The 23501-nt window shown below is 43.4% G+C and overlaps 1 protein-coding gene across 3 annotated transcripts in view; it reads right to left on the bottom strand.

The window, feature by feature from the left end:
- LOC128369548 (receptor-type tyrosine-protein phosphatase F) overlaps positions 1-23501 on the bottom strand; it is a 181655-nt gene that overhangs the window by 54990 nt on the left and 103164 nt on the right. For all 3 annotated transcript variants that reach the window (XM_053330624.1, XM_053330623.1, XM_053330625.1), the window contains 6 exons: positions 20000-20188; positions 14699-14809; positions 3945-4214; positions 2747-3328; positions 1564-1697; positions 830-974 (listed from right to left, as the gene is read on the bottom strand). In XM_053330624.1, the coding sequence (XP_053186599.1) occupies positions 830-974; positions 1564-1697; positions 2747-3328; positions 3945-4214; positions 14699-14809; positions 20000-20188 (1431 nt within the window). The remainder of the gene's footprint in view (positions 1-829; positions 975-1563; positions 1698-2746; positions 3329-3944; positions 4215-14698; positions 14810-19999; positions 20189-23501) is intronic.

The raw sequence follows: 23501 nt of genomic DNA, 5'->3' as shown, positions 1-23501 counted from the left end.
GTATGATCAATATGGAAAATTGTGGCCAATTTGTCACAGGGATATTCAGTGGTAGTGTCTTTATAGTGAATTTCTGGATATTCTCTCACTCCGACAGCAGCTCTGTTTCTCTGTGCAGGTGTCTGTCCAGTATTATCTTGTGTTGCAGTTGGTAATGTAACATCACCTACTGTAGTCTATAATATTCTCTCTTCCAACATTTGTGACAATCACATGACCATTTTTTTTTTATCCTTATCTATAGACAGGTGAGAAACAGTCAGCGTTGCAGGTCTTTAAAACAGCCCCCAACCCTACAGGAGGGGTCTTATCAATTTGGTCCATACACATTACATGAGCCCCCTGCATGAGGTGGTAGAGCCATGGTGCCACCACAGCAAAAAGCTGTCAGCTGGCATGGAGTGACATTTTGAGTGCTGACACTTTAAAAGCACATAATGATATGAGGCAATATAACACAGCACAACTCACAAATGTGGGAACAAGACACATTAAACGTACCTTTGACACTAAACACAGGGCTGCCCTCTGATAGACGGACAGGAGTGTTAGTGTTGGGGACAGGGGGGAGGTGGTGGAAGTGTGAAGCTGAGATGGCTGCATTAACAGCATTTCAAGTTGTGCTGAAATTGACTTGGCATTCAAGTTGCCGACGCTGTCTGACTTTAACCTCCATGTAACCCAACTTTGTCCTGCTCTGAAAATAATGACCTCAACCTGCACCAGCCGGCTGTGGGTGACTTTTTTTTGCTCGAAATCACTGGTTAGTGGACAACGAGGAGATAAAACAGATGAGAGAGACAACACAAGAAAAAGATTATTGACTTACTGGACTGGGCGGTGCGAACCTCTATGGGCTGAGTGTAGACGCCTAAACCCATCTCAGAACGGGCTGCCAGCGAGAAATGGTACAGAGTGTCAGGCTTCAGACCATCCACAGCATATGAGCCCGCTGGGTTGAAGGACACATGGAGCTGGAGGGTTCAGAATTAGACAAACATTTGCCACTGAATCAGAGAGAGTCACACAGGTTCTTCCATGTATTGAGCTATGGGACTTATAATAGTATTTGTTGGAGTGATTTGAGATTGAGAATCTTCAACTAAAACCCTAAAACCCTAAAAAAGTAGAGCAGAACAATTTGTTCCAAAAACAAGTTGTTCTCCAACTAGTGGTGGAGCAGAATTTAACTGATGGCCACTGCATCCAAAGTCCAAAGCACACAATAACTGTGCTGTCTGTTATTACAGTAAATCTTACTTATCAGCCAGGGAGCTGACTGCATTACTACAACAACATTGCTTCAGCCAAGGCTTCCCATTCAGAGAAATTGCATCATAAAGCACAAGAATCATTTGTCTGCAATCTCACAGCAGAATATGAGAAAAGTGTCAAGTAGACAGACAGACAGATAGATAGACAGATAGACAGATAGATAGATAGATAGATAGATAGATAGATAGATAGATAGATAGATAGATAGATAGATAGATAGATAAAACATTTATGTAGCAGAGAAACACAGGTCATAAAAAGGCAAACACTTGATGTTGTTATTCTAACCTTGTTGTCTGAGCCATCCTCCCAGTACTGCAGCTCATACTTAGTGATGGGGTCCTGTACTGGCCACAGCCATGTTAGCACGATGCGGGTATCCAACTCGGCTTCAGCTTCAAAGCTGGACGGCTGGGCAGGGACTGGGTAAAGAGGGGCAAAAGGACAGAAGTGAAATGGGACATATTGCAGAAAGGGAGATTTAAAAAAAATTATATAGCAGGACTAGGTGCGATACATATATTGTGAAATATCAGAAAGTATCAAAAGGCTCAGTCCACAGAGAAATGCACACAGCCGTATTCAAACACTGTGCCTTTAAACAAACAATTTGGACTTCCATAAAGTTGTAACAACTAAGCAATCAGCGTTTCCCCATTCCCTTGGAGGGGTGACCAGGCCCCTCCTGAAAGAAATAAAATGTGTTTGTGCATCTTACTTATCTCATTTATGTGTACTTGTTTCATTACAGCTCAGTGTGAGAGTCTCTACTGCCATTTATTGTGACGCTAGGTTCTCTCCTCTCCTCTGCTCTCTGTGTTTCATTGGGGGCAGGGCTCACACAAACACACAGCGGAACAAAAGAGAGAGGGTCGCAGAGGAAACACTGCACAGTTGTTGGATGTCAGGAAGCAAATTTGTCATCGCACAGCCTTCCCAAGGTTGGATAACATTATCCTCAGTAATGGCCGTCGCAATTTAAAGTCCTAGTTTGACTTAGCGACAGTATGCTACAAGCTGTTACCCGTGGTTGCCACGGGCATGCATCACTCAGAAAACAGTAGTCAGCAAATCAGAAGAGAGGGGCACTGAGCAGACAAAAAAACAGCCTCAACTTCAGGCTGAGTGAAACAAAGAGGCTGCATCCATGGCTTGTACAGTTGTAGCTAGGTGGTTTTTTACCATAAAAACAAGCAAATGCTTGTAAGTAGACCACAAAAATGGAAATATTAAACTAGGAAAGAGGGATGAAATTGCCTCTTTAACCATATCCCCAAAGCTGACTGTATAGCAACCTGCCCTATTAGCCTTTTCACACATGCTGTGGATACATACAATACATACATTATCCAGATGAAATACAGGCTGTTGTATAACTATACATGGCTAATCTTTGCTTTTACCTTGTTTAACACCAACTCTCAAACAACTGAGACAAGCAAACAAACAGCACCACAACACTGTTGCTCACCTCCCTGCTGGGTTTTGACTTGCAGGATGTCAGAAGGTGGCCCATCGCCTACTGAGGTAAACCCCAGCACCCTGAGGCTGTAGGTGATATCAGGAGTCAGGCCTGAGATGGTGGTCAGACTGCTGTCATCTGTGTTGTGCTTCTGCCAGGCGCTGAGTGGAGCCGTTAGGTCCGAGCTGTAGTAGACCCGGTAGCCCCTGATTTGCCCGTTAGGTTCCTCGGGTTGCTCCCACTGGACCAGCATTGTGCTGGCACTCAGCATGCGTGCTTGGACGTGCAGAGGTGGTGAGGAGGGGGCCTGTTCACCAGTGCGTGTCTCCACAGGGTCACTAGGTGGCCCGCGGCCAATGTTGTTGACAGCCATGACACGAAACTCATATTCAGAGTAGGGGCTAAGTCCACCGATGCTGTAACGGGTGGTGGCCACACCCTCCACTTCCTGGAAGCCATTGTCTGATGCCTTGGCTTTGTACTGAATCATGTAGTAGGAGACAGGTTCTGGGTTCCCGGAGTCCCAGGTGAGAGTCACGCTGGTTGCTGTGGTCTCAGTCACTATGAGCGAGGTAGGGGGCTTTGGCAATGCTGAAGAGGAAGAAGCAGGGTAATAAGCTTTGATATCAGAGACAGACTATTAAGAGTCATGGGTAATTTAAGAAATATTGCACATCATTTGGTATCGTAATTCTCAAAACATGGGAGAATACACTAGTCACTCAGCTCTTATGGGAAAAAAAACATTACTGGTCTGTATCATGACACTAAAAAGATTGTTTCATAAACTTATCCTTAAAAGTGCTGTCAGGAGCTATTATCCGTAAATAAATAAAGAACCTAGACAAAAATCCCAATTTTGCGTTTTATAACCACCATTACTGACTACACAAGAAAATTGCAAGAGTAGTTCCTGCTGTGAGTGAATGAAAAATACAAACAGAGGGTCTTCATTACAGCTTCCTTAAAGACAGGGGTCTGTAATGTTTTGGTCCCTCTAAATGACTGTGACATTCTGTGTATCGATCAGTTGAGTGGAAAGTTGGATCAATACACTGATAAGAGAGGCTGCAATTGGTAGACAACACACTCACATAGTCATTCACACAAACACTTCGATACAGAAACTAAGGACTCACCAACAATCTAAACACAAACATGTACAAGCCCTGAGATTGACACCCATTCACACCTCATAAGCTCTCACCTTTGACAGTGACCTGGGCTGTGGCTTGGATCATGCCCAGGGAGGACATGGCCACACAGGTAAAGTTGGCTGACTCCCGGATGTTGGTGACCTCCAGCACGTTGCGTCCCATTGGCATCTCTTCTTCCTTGGTCAGCTCCACCTCACCCTTCATCCACTTGACGTAAGGCATGGGCGAGCCCACCGCCACACATGTCAGGTTGACGCTGCCGCCTGGCATCACCTCTTGGTTGGTGGGTGGAATGGAGAATCTGGGTGGGACTCTTCGCACTAACGAGATGAAGAGGAGGAGGAGAAAGAAGTGAATAGTTAGGATATGTAAGGTGAATATGATAGGTTTTTTGTGATTTGATGAATGGTCTTGCCCCATACAACACCAGAAGGCTATAAGCTAAGGCAGGAAAGCTACCAGAATGGAGGGCTGATCGCTTTTGTCCAAATGTGCAGGCGAGCACAATGGGAATAATAGGACTGTCACAAAATGGCTCGGGAAATTCACAAGAAAACTTTGAGGGGGTGTTTTATCCTCTTGCCTACAAAAGGGACTATAATCAAAAAATAGCCTGGTTTTGCTGGAGACTATGTCTGGCCCTCTTTTGTCAGAGTGTCAAATAGTGGCGAGAGTTGCATCATTGAGGGACCCTGTGGAGATGGCATTGTTTGATTTCTCCTCCCGCTCTCTCTCGCTCTCTCTCTCTCTCTCTCTCTCTCTCTCTCTCTCTCTCTCTCTCTCTCTCTCTCTCTCTCTCTCTCTCTCTCTCTCTCTCTCTCTCTCTCTCTCTCTCTCTCTCTCTCTCTCTCTCTCTCTCTCTCTCTCTCTCTCCCTTCTCTTTGTGCAGTTCTGATATGCAGATAGGCTGACATTAAAAAGGGGTTCCCATGGAGACAAGAAGGGCCCGTTGACGTCGCCAGGGACAAGGCAAACACCGATGCAGAGGCTCCATGCAATACTGAAAAGCTGCCCCAGAATAAACAGGCAGCCAGCATTTACATATGACTTGTTTTCTATCTAAATAAAGATACACAAGAAATGCCTGCCATATTTACACACTTGAGATCTTTTCCTAGTAACTTTTGGGAACCACAACAAACTTATCTTCTTGACAGTGCTATGTGAACATCCATCAGTGTCAGACCTGTTAAATTTATGACACACTGAACATTACCATAGTATGAGCTGAATGTAAGGAGTAGGAGCTCTGACTTCTTTAACCTTGATTATGGAGGAAAAGAAGGCAAGCCAAGTTCCCCAGTGAGGACCCATTATTGCTATCCCACTACTGCTGGTCGTATGTATTCAAAACACTACGTCATTAAACTATCCCTGCAGAATTTATACTGCTTGTTTTCCCTAATGCACTACAACATCTCTGTGTCTCTCTGGGGGGAAAAAAAGAAAAAAAAGACTGTAATTGCTCTTTTGCACCGGTCTCCATGAAAATGGATTTTCAAATGTGAGTCTCCCTCCACCTTTCCTTTCCCCACACCCTTCACCCATCCCTCCCCGATCTAATTTGAACCGGAACGTCGTTACAGCCATGCTTGTTAGTCCCCTCATTATGTGGTGAAATGGAAAAACACAAAAGCACCTTTTGAGATTCCAGTCAGGAAAGGACTGGTTCTCTGGACCACACTATAATAAGGGGGACCTGGTTCACATTCATGTGAATTTTCCCAAAATAATTGAGGTGCTGTATATAGCCTCCTGCAGTTTCTTTTAATCGATACAATCATGGAGCTTAAAATACTTGGCTCAATATCTCATAAAAACAGTAATATCCCAGGTATGAGCAACATGGTACAATGATTCATGCGTATTTTGGTCTTAGGAGTTTAACACAATTTCTAAAATTAATCAAAACTTTGCAGTTCAAGGTGTGTGGCAAACAAAAAACTGGGGACAGTACAGAGGTCAGCAAAGGTTTAGGTCAAGGTAAGCATGACCATTGGTATGAATCTTATGAAATCTTTATGAAGAGCTTTTGAAAGGGTTCACAGATATTTACATCAACCATAACATCTCTTTTCATGTTCACGGGCATAGGACTGATTTTTACATGCAAAGACTGGACAGACCAAGTAGTGTTACAGGCCTGGGAAAAGGATGGGGACGACATTCTCAAGCAAAGCATGCACAGAAGCTGAGGAAAGATATGGGAAACGACCACAAGCTTGAGTACACCGGGGTAAGAAGATAAAGGAGGCACTTAGACCAATTTTCTCATATGAACGACCGAACATCTGATTTTCAGTATGACTAATGTGTGACAGACTTTCCTTTGAGTATTTCATGAAAAAGTGTCTGTATTCTACTTATGTCGGTGGCCACCTGTGTCTTCTCACACAACTGTAACAGTCTCCAAATGCAGCTATTTTTCACAACATATACTTATGAAAAAAAGAAACCTGAGAGAAGCAGGCCTAATGTAAGACCATTAAGCTCAAATTATCTGTTATTCTTTCATGATTCCGTAGACTAAACAGTGCTAAGAGCAGTCAGTCAATGGGGCCTGTGTATATTGAACACTTAATGTTGTGAATAATTCATAGCATGCGGTTAAGTTTGGAGAGGTGCTGTGGAACAAAATGACTAGAGGGCAGGTAATTGTTATCGATTCCCCCAAAACCTCTCTCCTGTTGAGAGCGGCTTGGAGAGACGGGCTCTGGGACTCTATCAAAACCACAAAATAAGCCCTGTCTCCACTCTGCCTGCCTGCTTGCTGGATATCTATAAATTTAACTGCCTTGACAAAGTGCCCAAGGATAGCAGAACCTGTTCAGTCAATCAATATTTGAGCAAACTGGCACAGAGTCTGCTGGGTCCCAGGCTTCCTGGCAGCAGCAATGGGCTACCATGATGGCTGATCATCCCCTCTTGTCAGCACAATGCCAGCTCATTCTTAAATAATCTATAGGTCAGCTCAGTGTTTTACAGATGATACAAGTAAAGAAATTTCCAAAAACATTAGTTCTGTCTTGGACAATGTCAATGTCATCATACATTAACTTTAAAGATGACTGATGCTCAGATTGAAAATGTTTGGATGAAGGGCCAAAAGTCATACAACCCATTATTTACATATATTTCTTAATGATTAGTAGTTATGTAGTTATGTCAAGTAAAAGTAGTTTATGAGTTTTAAATTTTTCAAAAAGTCATGCAACGTTCTATGTTTTTCTTTCACCCTGCAGGGCCTCCTGCTGTAATATCACATGTATAAGGAGGGATATCTGTCTTCTCATTAGGCTAACATGTGCCTATCACATCCTTCAGTCTCCTGGGTGCCCATGGCGGTAAAACAGACATAATCCCTTAAGAACAGCTTTGTCAGTTCTGATATCCATGTCCCTCAGTGGGGGGGCAGGGGTGTTGCTACCTAAATACCTGACAAATCCGGTTGCCACCTGAATACCAAAGTAATCCATCACACACCTCTGATGGGCCTCCAGAGGTGGATGGAAAGTCTGAGGGTGAAAGCAGCTATAGTTTCTGCTGGATGTGGTTGACAGTGACAATATGGGTGCGGCTGGCAGGAATAAATAGCTACATAACAACACAGACATATAATAATGACTTGAGCAAACTGCACAGGGGCCCCTTGCATGTTTTGACATGGCTAAACGAAACGGGATTTGGGCGAGTGGCAATGGAAGGCATGCAAGAACTATTCAGGGATTCATGCGAACAAGGAGACAAAACTAAACATTTACACTATGGTACATTAGAAACATTATTATTTTTTTTTTCAGGGAAGGGAAATCAGTGTCTTCATCAGGAGGGCTGAAAGGGAAAGGGAGTCGACCGCACCTAAATCTGCACCAGGGTGAGAGGAAGGGGAATTAAAAGTGAAAATGACCAACCTTCACGCTGATCTGTGAGGAAGATGAAGTGATTTGATGGAGGTGAGCAATGGAAATGAAGAGATACAAAGTGGAGAGGAAGACAACACAGTGAAACAGGACAGTGTCTACGTAGACACAGTGGAGGTTAGTGACATGGCACAGTAGCGAACACAGAGGCAAAGTAATGCATACATACAGTATCAGGGAGGGAAACTTGCTATTAAACTGCTTTGGTATTGTTCACTGGAAATATTAAGATTTTTTATTGAAACTAACAAAGCATGAAACCTTTATTACTTTAATCCTTGTTGAGAGTTGAATGAAATGATCAATACCACTTTCATATCTGTTAACTACAGTAGTAGCCACTTCAAAGTTCCCCTCCAAGCTGAATGCCAGCTGAATGGCAGCTGACTCCCAGCCAAGTTCCAGCTGAGTTCCAGCAGCTGGAGAGACCCCCTCCTTCTCCTGGGCGTGTCTATCTTTTCCTGTAAACCCACCTATTCATTGTAATACAGGGTTTGACCAGAAGATGGCGCTTCTGTCACAAACTAGCCCACATTCTGATGTTTTAGGAATTGTTACTGTCAGGTCATCCAGATTCATCGAATCAAATCAAAAAATTAAATAACCTACTGACTGCTGATTATTTTGTTATTTGTTTTGAATCTAACACAAAAAACGAAAAAAAAGCCTTTTCATATTTTAATTTTAGGCTCAGATAAATAATACGAAATGACAAAAACGGACCACAGGACTGTATTTGATTATGTGCAATTATACAGCACACTTGTACCAGCCAACCCCGGTCTATTCAGTGCATGCGTTAAGCCAGGTAAACCCAGCCACCTTATTAGCATTATCATTGCTCAACCTTTTGTTTGGGTTTAATGGGCCATTTGGTTCCATGGTCACACAAATCACGCACAGAGATCAGAATAGTGTTCATGGACTTCAGAACTATTTTCTGAGAGGGGTCACTGTTAGCTTTCATAATAGTCAAATCTCTCCTGTCATGGTGCTGCAGCCAGGTTTTCAGCCTGCGCAAGGCTGAGAAAGAGCGCTCAGATGCCGCGACAGATATGGGCCAGACAGAGTTTAATGAGCATTAATTATATGAAAAAGATAAATATAAGACAGACAAATTGAGTTTAAATTCAGATTCGTTATTATTATTAAAGTAACTAAATAGTTAATTAACTATTGGTGTAAAACTGAAAACTCAACCGCACATGTGTGCTGGACAGAGTGGGGGCACTACACACATCTACTACTACACCCCTCACTCACTTAGAAAAGATGTAAAACTGAAAACTCAACCACACATACAGTAGCATATGTGCTGGATATAGTGGGGGCACAAACAGTGTCTTGATCTTGATTTTCAGTGGGGGAGGTGTCCAACACGAAGGTGATGGGTTGAGGGGGATGGTAGTGCTTTCCCATTGTCTTTCAAAGCGAATGCCCCCCGTCCCCCGCTGGCCCGCACTCACATTACCTCAAAACCCAAGTGTACTCAAGCACAATTGCCTCCGGCACATGCGTTGCGTAAAAGGCGCACATAACGTGTGCTGCGCCGGTAACACACAACACAGCCGATCAATTAACACAACGCACTATGATTAAAAAGTACAAGCATGTTCTTCTGAGTCATGCCTGAGTCATGCAGTAGGCTGCTACACATACTTGTGTAAAAAAGACGCACAGATTTCATTCACGCTCGCAGCCTCTCCAGCGGAGCAGCTGAACAGACTTAGTTTAACTGAATGTCTTAGAAGTCACCAAATGACTTGCTTTAACGAATTTCGTTAGTTTATATAATGCAGATTTGTAAAATATTACTTTTATGAGGGTCACAGTCACAGACTGTATAAACTTAGCATTTCATAATTGTGGTAGCAGCGGTGCAGCAGATGTAATGAAGTCCACGCAGCACGCTGGATGTAACTAATATTAAGCCTATATCCTATTCATTATAATGTCCATCGACATAAATTGAGTTATTTTGCCTTAATAATGACAAAATAATACACAAAAAAATGGTCGGATTGGGAACCCATATAATATTAACACTACGTATTAAATAGCGCGTCCTGTTTTAAATCAGTAGACTGGGTTTGTCTCATGGGCTGTTTCTTGGTTTGACAGTGACAGTGATCAGTGATCAGTCAGAGGAATTATTAAGTGTCCGCGAGTGTTTCCTGTGACAGACGGTGTCCTGTCAGATGTACGTCAGCTTCAATTGCATCTTTCTAATGGATTAATATTGTGCTTCATTAGGCGACTTTATACAGAAGAATAGAAGTAAATACATGTAATATTAGTGTATATAATATTTAGCCTAGTATTTTAATCAGGTTTAATCACAGGGTTGTAACGTGATGAATCCGGTTAATTTTTTTTAATCGTTGGACAGCCTAGTCTTTCCTATGAGCAGTGGGTCTAAACACACTGCTCCTCCCCGTGGATAAATGAGGCATTGCAACTGGTTTTCACTCGGGCAGCTTAGGGGCGTTCCCAGTCGGGGCCTCATTGACCACGTCATCGCGGGGGGATCGCATTTCCCCCCTGCTTCCATTATCGGCCAGCCAAGGACCGGTCAAGGACCAGTCAAGGAGCCATCAAGGAAACACGGGAACTTTGAAATGGCTTCATCTGTATAAAGCTACAGCCAGCAGCAGGTTAGCTCAGGTTAGCTTAGCTCAGCATAAGAACTGAAAACAAAGTGCTAACCCTTTAGTCTGGCTCTCTGTCAGAAAATGGAAGACTATCCACCTACCAGCACCTCTAATTAACATGCAATGTCTCATTTGTTAAATCCATACATAAAATGAACTGTGGAAACAACAAATTGTGTTTTTTAATGGGGGTTATGTGTTAGACTACTTCTTGGCTGGGTGCAGTAAGTTCCTGGGGTCTACGCTTGTTGCTTGGCAACCTCCTAGTGACAACAAGACTCCAAGAAGACCATAAAAGAAGGAAGGGTCATTACGTCAACATACCAGTGCTCTAATGCCAGACTTTGGTGCCAGACTTTGGCATGATTTCTATTGAAGGCTTTAGGAGATGATACATGAAGAAGAACACTGAAACCCAACTACACTGCATGACCTTCAATAAAGAATGCCTCAACCAAATGAAAGAACACACTTCAGGGAATACTGGCTGATTTTTCCCAAATGTTCTCATTTGTAGTTAATCTCCAAATAGTCTCTAAATATGATTATAGGCATACTTTACAGGGCTCATGGTGAGTCAAATTAAAATGCTCACCATGGCAAGTTTTAAGTGTTCCTTGAAAATATTGAGTTTAGGATAAATAAATATTAACAAAATCTGTATTCTTCATTCCTTCTCTCGCTCTCATTCTCTCTCCTTTTATTTTGATCCAGAGGCTGCTTTACGCTGATTGACAGGGCTAATAAAAGCTAATGTTATGGGAATATTAAATATTGAAATTAACATCCACAAACCTTCTCTGATTATTAATTTTGCATTGGTAGGCTATAAACCAACCCTTATAAAACAACAACAAGATACATTTCATGATTATCAAGAACTTTAAGACGTTAAACAACAAACGGAAGAAAATAATGCATCGTAATTATTAATGAAGCAATCTCTGCTGTAATAAAATCAACACCTGGGCTGTAACCCCATTTGTTTGGTGCCCTGCTGTGGCTAATCTACCTAACACCTGCATGGGCCCCATATCAAAAACTGTATATTACATATTGTTAGCTAATGGACTAAGAATTAATTTAGGTACGATATTATCACAGTTTAACTAACTTAAAAACTGTTACTGACCTCAATCACATGCATAAGAAGCTCCAGGCCATTATAAATGTGTGTCCACCTGCTACACAGTGATGTAATGACCATTCCTTCTTTTATAGTTTCCTTGCAAAACTCTATGATGCACATTTCCCAAAATTTCCCAAACAATTCCTTTAAATTTGAGAGACATCTATATAATTAGTTAGCATTAAGGACAGACTGAAGCACTACTGTTACCATTCTTTTTCTCCAAAAAATTGAACTGAATTTTGTACGTTTCCCCTCCTGACACATAGACACACATACATAGAACAGCATGAAGATATTTTGGTAAAAGAAAAGCCCAGCTGCAGCACTTTATCCTCTGTGACATATTGACATGTCACATGGATATATGAAGGAGTGCCAGCAGACAGAAGCTGACATCCCTCCTCCGTTGTGGGATAAGCACTTGACAAATGAGCGTTCATGCACAATCACAGGACTCTTGTGATTCTGCCCACGTCGATCGAGTCCTCTTTTAGAGGAGGGTCACCGAAAGTGACCTGTGGCAAAAAAGGTGTGTGCGCACCTGCACACCTACAAACACACACACACACACACACAACACACACACACACACACACTTTTAATGGATGAGAAGTGGAAGGACATAAATAGATACACAGCCAGGGAAAAACAGCCCTTTCTACAGCCCCCTCCTCCCCTCAGTCTCATTCTCCCTCCCACACAGAAATATGAGGACATCATTCTCTTGTGGCTCTAAAATGTCAAGACAAGGGTGGCGACAGTGGTACAGTGTGTTTGTGTACCTGCAAACAGGAATTGGATCAGGTAGCGACAGTGATTGTAAAAAAACAGAGGCACACTCGCAGACACATAACACCAACCCATAACAAGCACATTTAAGTCTGACAGGGGTGTGTGTGTGCATGTGTGGGTGGGTGTTATAGGGGTGGTGATTGGGAATAATACTACAATTCTCTCTGCCATGGTAATCTATTTATGTCACTTTGAAGTTGTGCTAACTTTATTGACATTTCAAGGATACAAATTATTGCACAAATGGGTTCCAGCCTGGGAGCATAACATTTTTAGAAGGCAGTGAAGATATTAAGATTCTCTAATGTATACAAAAGTGAAAAATGAGTAATAAAACAGTTTATCTCAGCACAGAGTTCTGATATGTGTGAGATTTGTTGTTGTTTCACTGTCTTAATTATAACCCAGGTGTCAATGTAATACTGTACAAGGAGCTTAGAATCAAACAAATGTTATGCAGCTCGCTGCTACATATGAACACTGTGAAATTTTACAGTTATCCAATGACCTGCTTGCTTCTAAAGCTTGTTATGTTTACAGGTTTGAAAGCAGACAAGGTAAGCCCACTAAATCTCCCCTCTGGTGCCTCAGAATAATAATAAAAAATAAAACAACAACAACAAGAAAGGAATAGAGGCAAGTCAAAGGCCGCTTGTCTTGAGTCCCTCATGTTTTAAACCCAATCAAGCAGCCCAGTGATAGTACAGCCCCTGGTCTCGTCTCCTCATTCTTGCAGCGCTAACAAAGACAGAGTGAAAACATGGCTGGAGACTTTGTTCTCCGTCCCAGGCAAGTACACTTTTAAAAGGTTACGGTTGGTTTGATTTCTATCTCTCCACTGGTGTGGTGAAGCTGGCGGAAAAGTTGGTGTCGGGGCCAACGGGTTGACAGCTACCTGGGTGGTGTTACAGACTAGCTGGGCCTGGGGGCCCTGCTGGCGCCATGCCACACAACTACTGTAATTACCTCTGAGGGGGAAAAAGGCTGTGTCTGCACCTGTGACAGACATGCCCTGATTAATAGACAAGACTTATTTCCCTTTCTCGCCTTTGCTGTTTGGCTGACTACCTTCCCCTGTCAAGATTTAAGATCTAAACCTTCTGGAGCCCACAGTGTTTAATCTAAGAATTTGATGCTGCTATAGTCCTTGAGGATGATTTTACCTCTCGTTCGTCTGATCCTGGAGGAAAAATATATTTCTTGGATAGTTGCTATATGGAAAATACTGATGCTTAACATTTACTGTATGGAGCAACAGTTCTCTAAAAAAAGTAGTTCTATTACTTCAGTTTTCCTTAGCAGTGGTTCAATTTTCTGTCTCGGGTACAGGGGGAACACTGGACACTAATTTACTTACTTTATTTTGATGGATGGAAAAAAGAGATGACGGAAACACTAATATATAAACTACCCTGTATGCTATACCACTTCTATGGAACTACAAGGAACTTTCATTTTACACTACAGTCTGTATACTGTTAATTGTCTCATCTGATTTCATGGGGAATCACATTCAGAGTAACTATATAGTAACAGAAATTTGAGCCTGTTTTATAACCAGTTAAAAACTTATTGTAATTGCTTAGTTATGAAGTGATAGGCAAGGGTGTCTCTTTCTCACTGACACTTTCACTCACTCCCTCCCTCCCTCCCACCTCCACCCACACTAACAACTGGAGCAGCTATTCTGTTTCATGTACATCAGACATGGTGGTTTTATCTACAGGGGCTGACCTAGAGTACTCTCTCCCCTATACCAGCTTTTTCCAGGATGGGTGCAAATCTGCCCTTGCCCTGCATTAGTCTGTTCACGGAGACACCACAACAAAAACAAACCCTGAAACTCCAGACCCTTCCACGCCTTTAGGAGCGCTGGGTTGTGCGGGGGAGAATAATGGATCCTTTCGATACAGTCAAAATAAAAAAGAAAGAAGGCCTGGCATGGCTTTCAGTGCCAGAAGAGGAAACGGTTTCCATGCAGCTGTTTTCACAGAGGCTGCACCTGGTTGAGTTCACAGCCAAACAGGAGGTTGAGATTAGTTCAGCTCATTGGTATGGAGGGAATGACATGGCAAGGATAATGGTGAGCGAATTGGTCGAATGAGCGAAAAAGACAGAAAAACAGTGGTATAAATGTGTAAACTGGAAATTACACAACAAATAAGAAAGATGCACGGTCACTGGTCAGTGAACAACAGTTGAAATGAAACAGACAAGTTTAAATGAGTCGCATGGTCATCTGTGGTTAGTAAATGCTTGAGACGACAGAAATTATTCATTCAAGAACTGAGAGAGACTTTTGACTTTACCTCGTACGTAGAGATTGGCAGGGGCGGAGTAACGGGTCCCAGCACTGTTCATGGCAACACATTCATATTTCCCCTGGTCTGATTCCTCGCTGTTCTCAATTTGTAGGGCTCCTGTGTAGAGATTAACAAATTTAGCTGTCTTGACAGTTGTGGAATAAGAGATGTAACTTGGCATGAAACCACAGAAAATATATGTACAGTGGCTCGCTAGAGAGCCTGTTGTCAACTAGTCTATAACAAAGTCCATGTGTAATTAAGTGTCTTAGACATGGACACAGTTTTGTCAAGAAAATGCTTACAGCAACACACACATTTAGCTGATTTAGCAAGTTTAAGGAAACTGCTAACAGAATATTTGCCTGGTCGTGTTAAGGAAAAAAAGACCATGACTGAGGGTCATCTGAATAACATGTCACAACAATTAAAGACTGATTCAGGCTTCTGCTTGTGGAAATAATTTACAAACCAAAAAGGGTTTGTGTCTTGGTGGGTTATCTTTCTCAGCCAGATGTTAACATGAAGCTGAGCTATGCTGCAGGAATATCACTATAAGCGTATCAGAATGAATGTGGTAGCTAAGGATTGGTACGTATATCAATTTATCAGTTTTGACCTGAAAGTACACAATGTTTTCAGAGATCCTCATTTTTGAAATAAAACTGAGATGCACTCATATTTAACCTACATGTGAATTGGTGAGTTAAATGTTCTTTTCACTCATTCTGTGCTTGATGCCTTGGCATGTTCCTGAAAAGCAACTGCAGGCATCTTTCCTCCAATCTTTGTTAAGCACACATTTAGCAGTGAGGTCATTATCATGTTCTTTCATTACCAACTATTTGACCATGTCTCACCGAAGCCCTCCAGGGAGACGCTACTCTGCCAGATGGCTTAGATTAGTATTCACAATCCCAAGTAGCTGTAGTCATCAGACAGAAGGCTACCATGTTGTTTCTAACAAAGCGTGAAAGCCCAGGAGACCTGTCTTGGTGTGGTCATTTTGACAATCCATGTCCACAACCATCATGTAATCATTGTTACTGAATTCCAAATGGCTGGTAAATGAGGCAGGTTGTAGTTTCACAAATTGAAAAGAGACCAACAATGACAAACTTACCTGCATCCCATGAATGAAAAATATACATGTTTAAAAGCCTAAACTACTTTTTTCAGCACATACACATGTATGTCACAAGCAAGTGATAACAGTTATCACGTCTCCAAACCAGCATGGTACTAGCATTAAAGGCAGCCAGCCACCATGCAGTTTGAAAATGACAAAAATACTCAGCATAAGATGATATCAGGAAACATTTTTTCACATCATGCAGTATGAGATGAATGCAACAAACACATTCACCACCAACCAAGGGGACTCGAATCATGGCGAGACCAAAGAAGAGAAGCAAAACTGGGCGGGACAGTGACATGTGATAGTACCGCCTCAGATCTCATGACAACACATCCCTCCAAGGTGTTTGCTCTACACACTCATCTCATCGTTGTCTGATTCAGCACTGACATGTACCTGCATACTAATGCCGGTGTCACCAATCTGTCAATCTGCCCATTTTCCCATGGGAGAAAACAGTGTGAGTACCACAGGAGTGTAGAAGGTTACTGCTATGGCAGTTGTCAGTGCTGCAACACTAAACCCCTTCAATTACTTCCAACTACTTCAACACTGGTGAATCTTCTATAAGCTCATGTCACAGTTTTCTTGGGGCACAGAAGCTGCCATAAGGCAACCTTAACTCCTAAATACTTAAACATCTAGTTAAATATGGGCTGTATTAGGAGCTATGGATGAACAGACAGCCAGACAGACAGCTGATAGTTCCAACAAGCTCCAAATGTATTCAGCTTGCCCCAGACGTCCACTGTTTACCTTCCTGTTGTTCAACAGAAACCATTCTTTCACTCGAGGGAAAGCAGATGATTTCCATAAAAAGGAGTTAAAGCTTCCACCTTAACAATCTTTACCAGGCATCCAGTTCCCATACGGGGGGCAATGCTGCATAGGCTATATGCAAATGTAGCCATTTCGATTTACATTAAGGCTGCATAGTGGAGGCAGGTGGATCCTCTCGTGGTGGTGTTGGCCTTTAGTTTAAAGTGCAACTCCTCGACCCTTTTTGTAAAAAAGGCCAGAGGAGTTCCTGAAACTGAAAGATGTTTATTTCTTCGTAAATGTGTGTGGCTTATTTTTAACACTGAAGAACGAGCCTTGGAAAAAGCTCATTTAAAACATAACACCTTGGACTTGCTTCTGCATTTTCATCCTCCTGACAGCAGGGTTGGTGATCATTTGTTTGTTAAGGAGCAGACACAGCAGACAGAACATGAGCTTGACGAGAGGTGGGGAGCGACGGAGGAGAAAGTGGAAGAGGGTGGGTTGTCGCTAACAGTGTAGATGAACCTGGTGATGTGGCATCAGGGGTAATGCAAGGGTCTGATGTGGATATGAGGGGATGGTGTAGACGTGATATTTTCCAACACATTTTATTCATCATCCTTACCTCTAATTGGTGTACCACCTAGGTGGGAGTAATTTCGATGCAAACAAGGTTGAGAGATTAGTTAGTAATCCACTTTAAACAGTGGGAGAAAAACATGGCTTCTGACAGGCCACAGTTAATAAAAATGAAAAAAAACAAAAAAAAACAAAATCTAATACAGAGTAGAAGCCACTTAAATGCAATATAACAAAGCGTATTTAATCATTGTGATGAAGCAAGTATACATTTTGGACTGTGCATGTTGTCCGCAAATGACAAAAATAGCACAGGACCCCTGCTGTAAGGCAACATTTTTAAACATAATGTGCTACTGTTGTATTTGCTGACAACAGCTACAGCCAAACCTCTCCTTGCTTCAAAGCAGCATTAAAATAGTATGCAATTTTTTTTACAGGTTTTTAATTTAAGCTTTCTAATTTAAGATGATCCCCACTCTTTGTAAATACTGCATTTGTGCAGACAGCAGTTAGTATAATGGGCAAGAAGAATGAATGGAAATCAAACACAGTAAATAGAGTGATGCACAGCAAAAAGTATTCAGGTCAGACACATTCAATTGAAAAGAAGTTAGTATCTCTACAGAATGAATGGTTTGGATAGTGTGAAAAGAGACACCAAACGTGTCTGTGGGGCTCACTTAATATCAAGCAAGTGCGATGCAATAAGAGGAAGTAGGTCTGGTACAGGGCTGTCTTTTCTGTTAAACTGTGGCAGCAAATTAATGCGATTTTTTTCTGCCATCGGAAAATTGGCCTCATTTCAGGTCATATGCAGTAATGTAAATCCTGATACGACAGCAGATGTTGAGAAAAAGAGTGGTGGATAAAAAGAATTGTTAGTCTGAGGGCATTACATATCAGCACATTTTCAGCCACTCTCTCACCATGTGCAAGAAAGAAAACTAATTAAAAGTTTGTTGCTAGAAGTAAAAAAATAATAATACAGTGTTATGCACAGTTTTATTCTTGCTATAAAAACATTATCAAAACAATTAAGTAGTTGTGTTAGAGTCTAATCTGTTAGAAATCTGTATCTAAATTGGGCTGCACTTGAAGTAGAGTCACATTTTATCATTGAAGGAATGTGGTCAGTCCAAGTGAATGTGCTCTGATGACCTGCATTCGGCATCACAACAAGCTTTTTCTGGAGTAGCTCTCATCTTTAATCTGCAGTCTGGCTTGACACTCGCTAAGTCAAGTAGATTTAGTAAGGACTGACAAGACTGAACCTGGTCAAAAGCCACTAATCTTTCCACCTTACACCTTTTTCATCTGAGCCAGGTCAGGCCAGCATTGTTTATTTATCAAGTGGACTGGTACTGTGAACAAAGTGCACCTCATTGATTTTTGATTTTTTGCAAGGTTGAATCATAGCTAATGCATCATCGACTGGCCGCTTTGTGGCCTAAACTGCCTGTTAAACAGGGGATTAAGGATTATTTAATATGATGAAAAATTCTCTTTTTGTACTTCGGAAGGTTACAAGCTCATGCATCAAAGATTGCACAAATGCAGGAAACAACTTAATTCCAACTTTGAAGTTACTTTATAACATGTTGCAGCTGTTGTGAGGAATACAAATCTGAAAGAATTCAAGCAACTAATCAAGGTGACAATGGCAAGCTGAATACAATTTTCATGTCCTTTATGATAAAAGCAAGTATTTGCTTTTATCATACATGACAAGACAGGCTTGTGTTTTCCCATCATCCTCTTGTTTAACACCTGGGGCCTTTTTTTAACCACACAAGTGCAACGACAAGCACAAGGTGGTGTCTTAGGCACACGGACTGTGTGGGCGTCTCCATGCACATCTGCTAGTCTGGTTCATGTCTGTGCAGCAGCGTAACTTGCAAACAGGCTGGGTGAAAGTGAATATTGATCAGCGGGTGTGGTGAATATTATTATTAAAATCTCACCTTGAACACGGTCGCATAGTTATGTTATTATTGTTACAGTGCTACTTTTGCTAGAAAGAAAGTTGGAAAGCTGCTACGATGAGCCAAGCTAACCCGACGTCTCCTTCATAAAAAAGGAGAATATTGAGTTTTAACCGACCAGTCTGATGTATGTTGAGGTGTGTGTGGTTATACTGTAGCAGTATAGTGACATCAGACAATTTAAGGGAAACACTGTGAACAGGATTTATCAGCATATCAGTCCTACTGTCTTTATATGCTGCAGAAATTGAATGAACTGAAAAATTGAATGAACTGAAGAAGTTTTTCTTACAGAACAAACAGCTGTGGACAGCAGATACTGGAAGAATCACCCACATTCATTTATCAATGCAGACTGATTTACTGACTTTCCTGCTTTAACCACATCAAACATTATTTTCTGTGCCCATTTTGGTTGGAGAGTGTTTAACTGAAATAAATAATTTATATTTTAAGCATTCGCCCATTTTTGCAGCACATCTGCAGCAAGTATTTAGTTTGATCCTGTTGATGAAATAACCAAATCAGCACAGACTGATGTCACGCAACAAAAAGATGTGGTTCTGTTTGTTTTAGGTGCAACATCTATGACAAAATTTCAACCATGATACAAAAACTGAATCTCCCACCTGTGTGCTGGTCACTAAAATACCACATCGACACGCAGAGTGAGTTTCAAGGTGAGAAAAAGACCAAACAGTCGAGAGCTGCTTGTGCTGGTCGTTGCACCTCCACAAAAATACGGCCCCTGGTATTTAATGGCATCTTGTACACTGCAACTTGCCCTGCTACATTTCAATTATCAATATATCCTTGAAGACATGAAATCAAATCAAATTGTACCTGAGCGAAGCTGTTTAATGCGCCCGTTGCTGCTGCTGATGTCCACGGGAAGCATGTCCTTGAACCAGGAGATCTCTGGGTCTGGATTTCCACTGGCAGCACACAGCATGGTGGCAGTTCTGGTCCGTTCAACCACCTTCAGCTGGGGACCCATGTCTATGACGGGGAAGCCATGGGGGATCTGGTTCTCTGAAAATTTGCAATGGCATTTTTTCTGTTTAGCCACAGACACAGAGCAGGGAATAGGAACAAATAAACAAGAAGAGGGAAAAAAAACATGTTTACAAAAAGATTTTGACAGAATAGGCTCTCAATTGCTGTGAGAGGCGTTGAGTGCGTCAAAGCTGTTGAGCTGGCAAAGACAGAGAAGTGGATGAAAGAGAGCAAATACATTTCAGGTGCTACAGGCCAAACAGTAATCACAACGCACTGTTATAAATTCCCTTTGTCAGAGATAAAACTAAAGAAATGCACCCTTTAATTTGGGTCTGTTTGGTTCATGCAGTTACAGGGCAGCTATGTTTACGTTTCAGGGGTCCTAAAAGGTGGGGTGTAGAAAAACACGTGATGTGATGCGAGTGTGTATTTTGCTGAAAACTCTCATAAAGAAGTTGAAACGAAAGAACGGTGTCCTTATTCCCTAACCGGAGTACGCTCACGGGTGAAGAGTCCCAGCACAACAACAACAACTACAGTTAACATATGAATATCTAATATTGGTCCTTCGAGCCGGATTTCCTCACTCGCGACGGAGAAATGGACACACCGATAACAACCACGACAGACGGCGGCGCGCTCGGAGCAAGACAGCGGCAGCTTCCCGCTCGTCTGGAAAGCTACAAGGTTAGCCTTCCACAGTCCCTCATTCCTCACGGTGCCTGCGCTGAAGACCGAGGAGAGAGCGTCGGCGCCCAGCAGCTGCAGTCACTCAACCCACAGACCGAGTCTGTGTGTATTGCGGACCAGCCGCACGGAGCGCACGCTATCCCCTATCGTCTTTTATCGCCGGAAGCGGCCGACAAGGTGAGCGAGTGGAACATAGCTATGCATGCTAAAGACTTGCCAAGCCAGCTAACACAGCTAACAGGCCAAATGAGCCAACCATCGGCGGCGCCCGCGGAGCGGAGCTATCAAAGCAGCCAGGGTTCCCTTGTCCTACAACCACCAGCTAATCTCAATACGAGTATCCCACCACATCAGTCGCCCTGGTTAAGCTGTCCGGTAATTCACAGCACCCCTCTGCCACACACCACCTCTGCAGCATTAAAGCCTCAAGCAGCGATGACTCATACCCCAGGTAGTACACAGAACTACACACTGACGCAGTCTCTGCCATCAACTGTGACATCTGCATGGGCTCCGCCTCCCCTCACCACGCTGAATGTATCCATGCTGCAGCCTACACCTCAAGCATCACAAGCGGTGAGTTATGCAAGTCCACAGATGTCAGCTACATCAGGCTACCAGCTAAATCAGCCTCCTACATCGATGGTTAACATTGTGCCAGACAGAGTGCTGCCAGCTGCACAGCTGCAATACCTGCCCATGCAGACAACACCTGTAAACCCAGCATCAGTGCAGCAATACACCCCACTAATGTTTGCACAACCAGCCTATCAACCCCCCCAGATAGCATCAGCGCCATATTCTACACCACAGCTACCTGCTGCAGCTGCCACGCAGCCAGTTTTCAATCCATCGCCCTACAACGCTGCCACTCCTCAGGGGACTGTTTATCCGCCTCTATCAACCATCCCTGCGCAGCCACTATACCAGTCACCATTGCCACCGCAGAACCAACAGCTGCAACTTTACCAGCCTCTGTCTCCCCCTCCAACTCAGCCGGCATATCAACTGGTGTCTCCCCCTGCTGGCTTCACCCTGCAACAGCCCTCATCAGCTCCACAGGTTCAGTACAGCCCCCAGTCTCAGTATACACCACTGCAGGTACCATACACTGTCCAGCCCTCCCGACAGCCTGTTCCAGTACCTGAACTGCCTAAGTTGGTGCATGACAGTGAGAGAGAGTTTGCTGACTTAAAAATGGCACTGGATCACCTGCTCAATCCACACACTGAACTTTCTGAACATTACAAATACCGTGTGCTCATGGAACACTTGGTCCTGGACGAAGCCAAGCTGATAGCTCAGTCATGCAGACACTATGTACAGCCCTACACCGCCGCCATGCAGGCTTTGCAGAGACAGTACGGCCAGCCGCATCAGCTGGCGCAAAGTGAGATTGCAGCCATCCTGAACTCACCTGACCTCAAATCAGGAGACCCCAAAGCATTCCAGAGCTTCGCCCTCAACGTTGACCTGCTGGTGGGAATGCTAACCTCACTGGAAGGGCCAAATGGGATGGAAGTGATGTCTACTGGCCATGTTGACCGACTACTTAGCAAACTCCCGAGACACATGAGAGACAACTTTGTGGAGCATCTACAGAGTCAGGGGCGCCTCAGCACCAGCAGCCTAAATCCATACAACCTCAGAGACCTCGCAGAGTGGCTCAAGGTGAAGGCAGAAGCTCAGAGACTGTCCGCGAAAATGGCACAGCGCCATCGAGCTGAAGGAGCACAGCCTGCAAAGAGAGACAGACATGTTCCTACTCCCCGGCCTCGGACTCAGCCTGTCTCTGTGTATCACGGCGCAGACCAGCCTAAGTCAGCTGACACGCCTCGGCCAGCAGCGCAGCAACAGAGGTTTAAAAGGATGTGTCTCTTCTGCAAGAGTACAGAGCACTACTTGTCACAGTGTCAAGACATTATTCAACGCTCAACACAGGAAATTGAGAAGTGGATAACAGCCGGAAAGCGCTGTCGCAACTGTGGCCGCACTAACCATGATGAAGAGAGCTGCACTTTAAAGAAACCATGTAGTGAGTGCCAGGAGATCCACCTGAGAGTGCTGCATGACATCACCAGGCCAGGCCCCCGCGTCTACCTCATCACACCGAAAGACTGCACCTCAGCGGCCAACTCTGTGCAAGGAGGGAAAGTATATCTCAAGGTGGTGCCAATCATCATCAGTCATGGGACCAGATCACTGCAGACCTATGCAATCCTCGATGATGGGGCTGAGCGCACCATAATACTTCCAGCTGCAGTTCGAGACCTGAAGCTCAGAGGCAGAGCAGAGTCCCTCACCCTGCGGACTGTTCGCCAGGATGTTGTTCATCTCACTGGATCATCAGTTGACTTTCATGTAGCTTCTCCAGCATCACCATCAGAGCAGCATCTGGTCGAGAGAGCCTACACGGCAGGACGACTCACCCTGACAGAGCAATCCTATCCAATAGCAGCGCTCCAGAGACGCTACCGCCACCTGCGAGGATTACAACTCCAGAGCTTCAACAAGGTGCAACCACTGCTGCTCATTGGTGCAGATTACACTCACCTGATCACCGCCACAGAGCCTGTGAGGTTTGGCCCAAAGGGGGGACCCGTAGCTATCCACACAGCACTCGGCTGGACGCTCCAGGGCCCAGATGGTTCACAGG

The sequence above is a fragment of the Scomber japonicus genome, chromosome 12, assembly GCF_027409825.1.
Source record: "Scomber japonicus isolate fScoJap1 chromosome 12, fScoJap1.pri, whole genome shotgun sequence".
NCBI lineage: Eukaryota > Metazoa > Chordata > Actinopteri > Scombriformes > Scombridae > Scomber > Scomber japonicus.
This window is presented reverse-complemented; position numbering and strand designations above follow the sequence as displayed.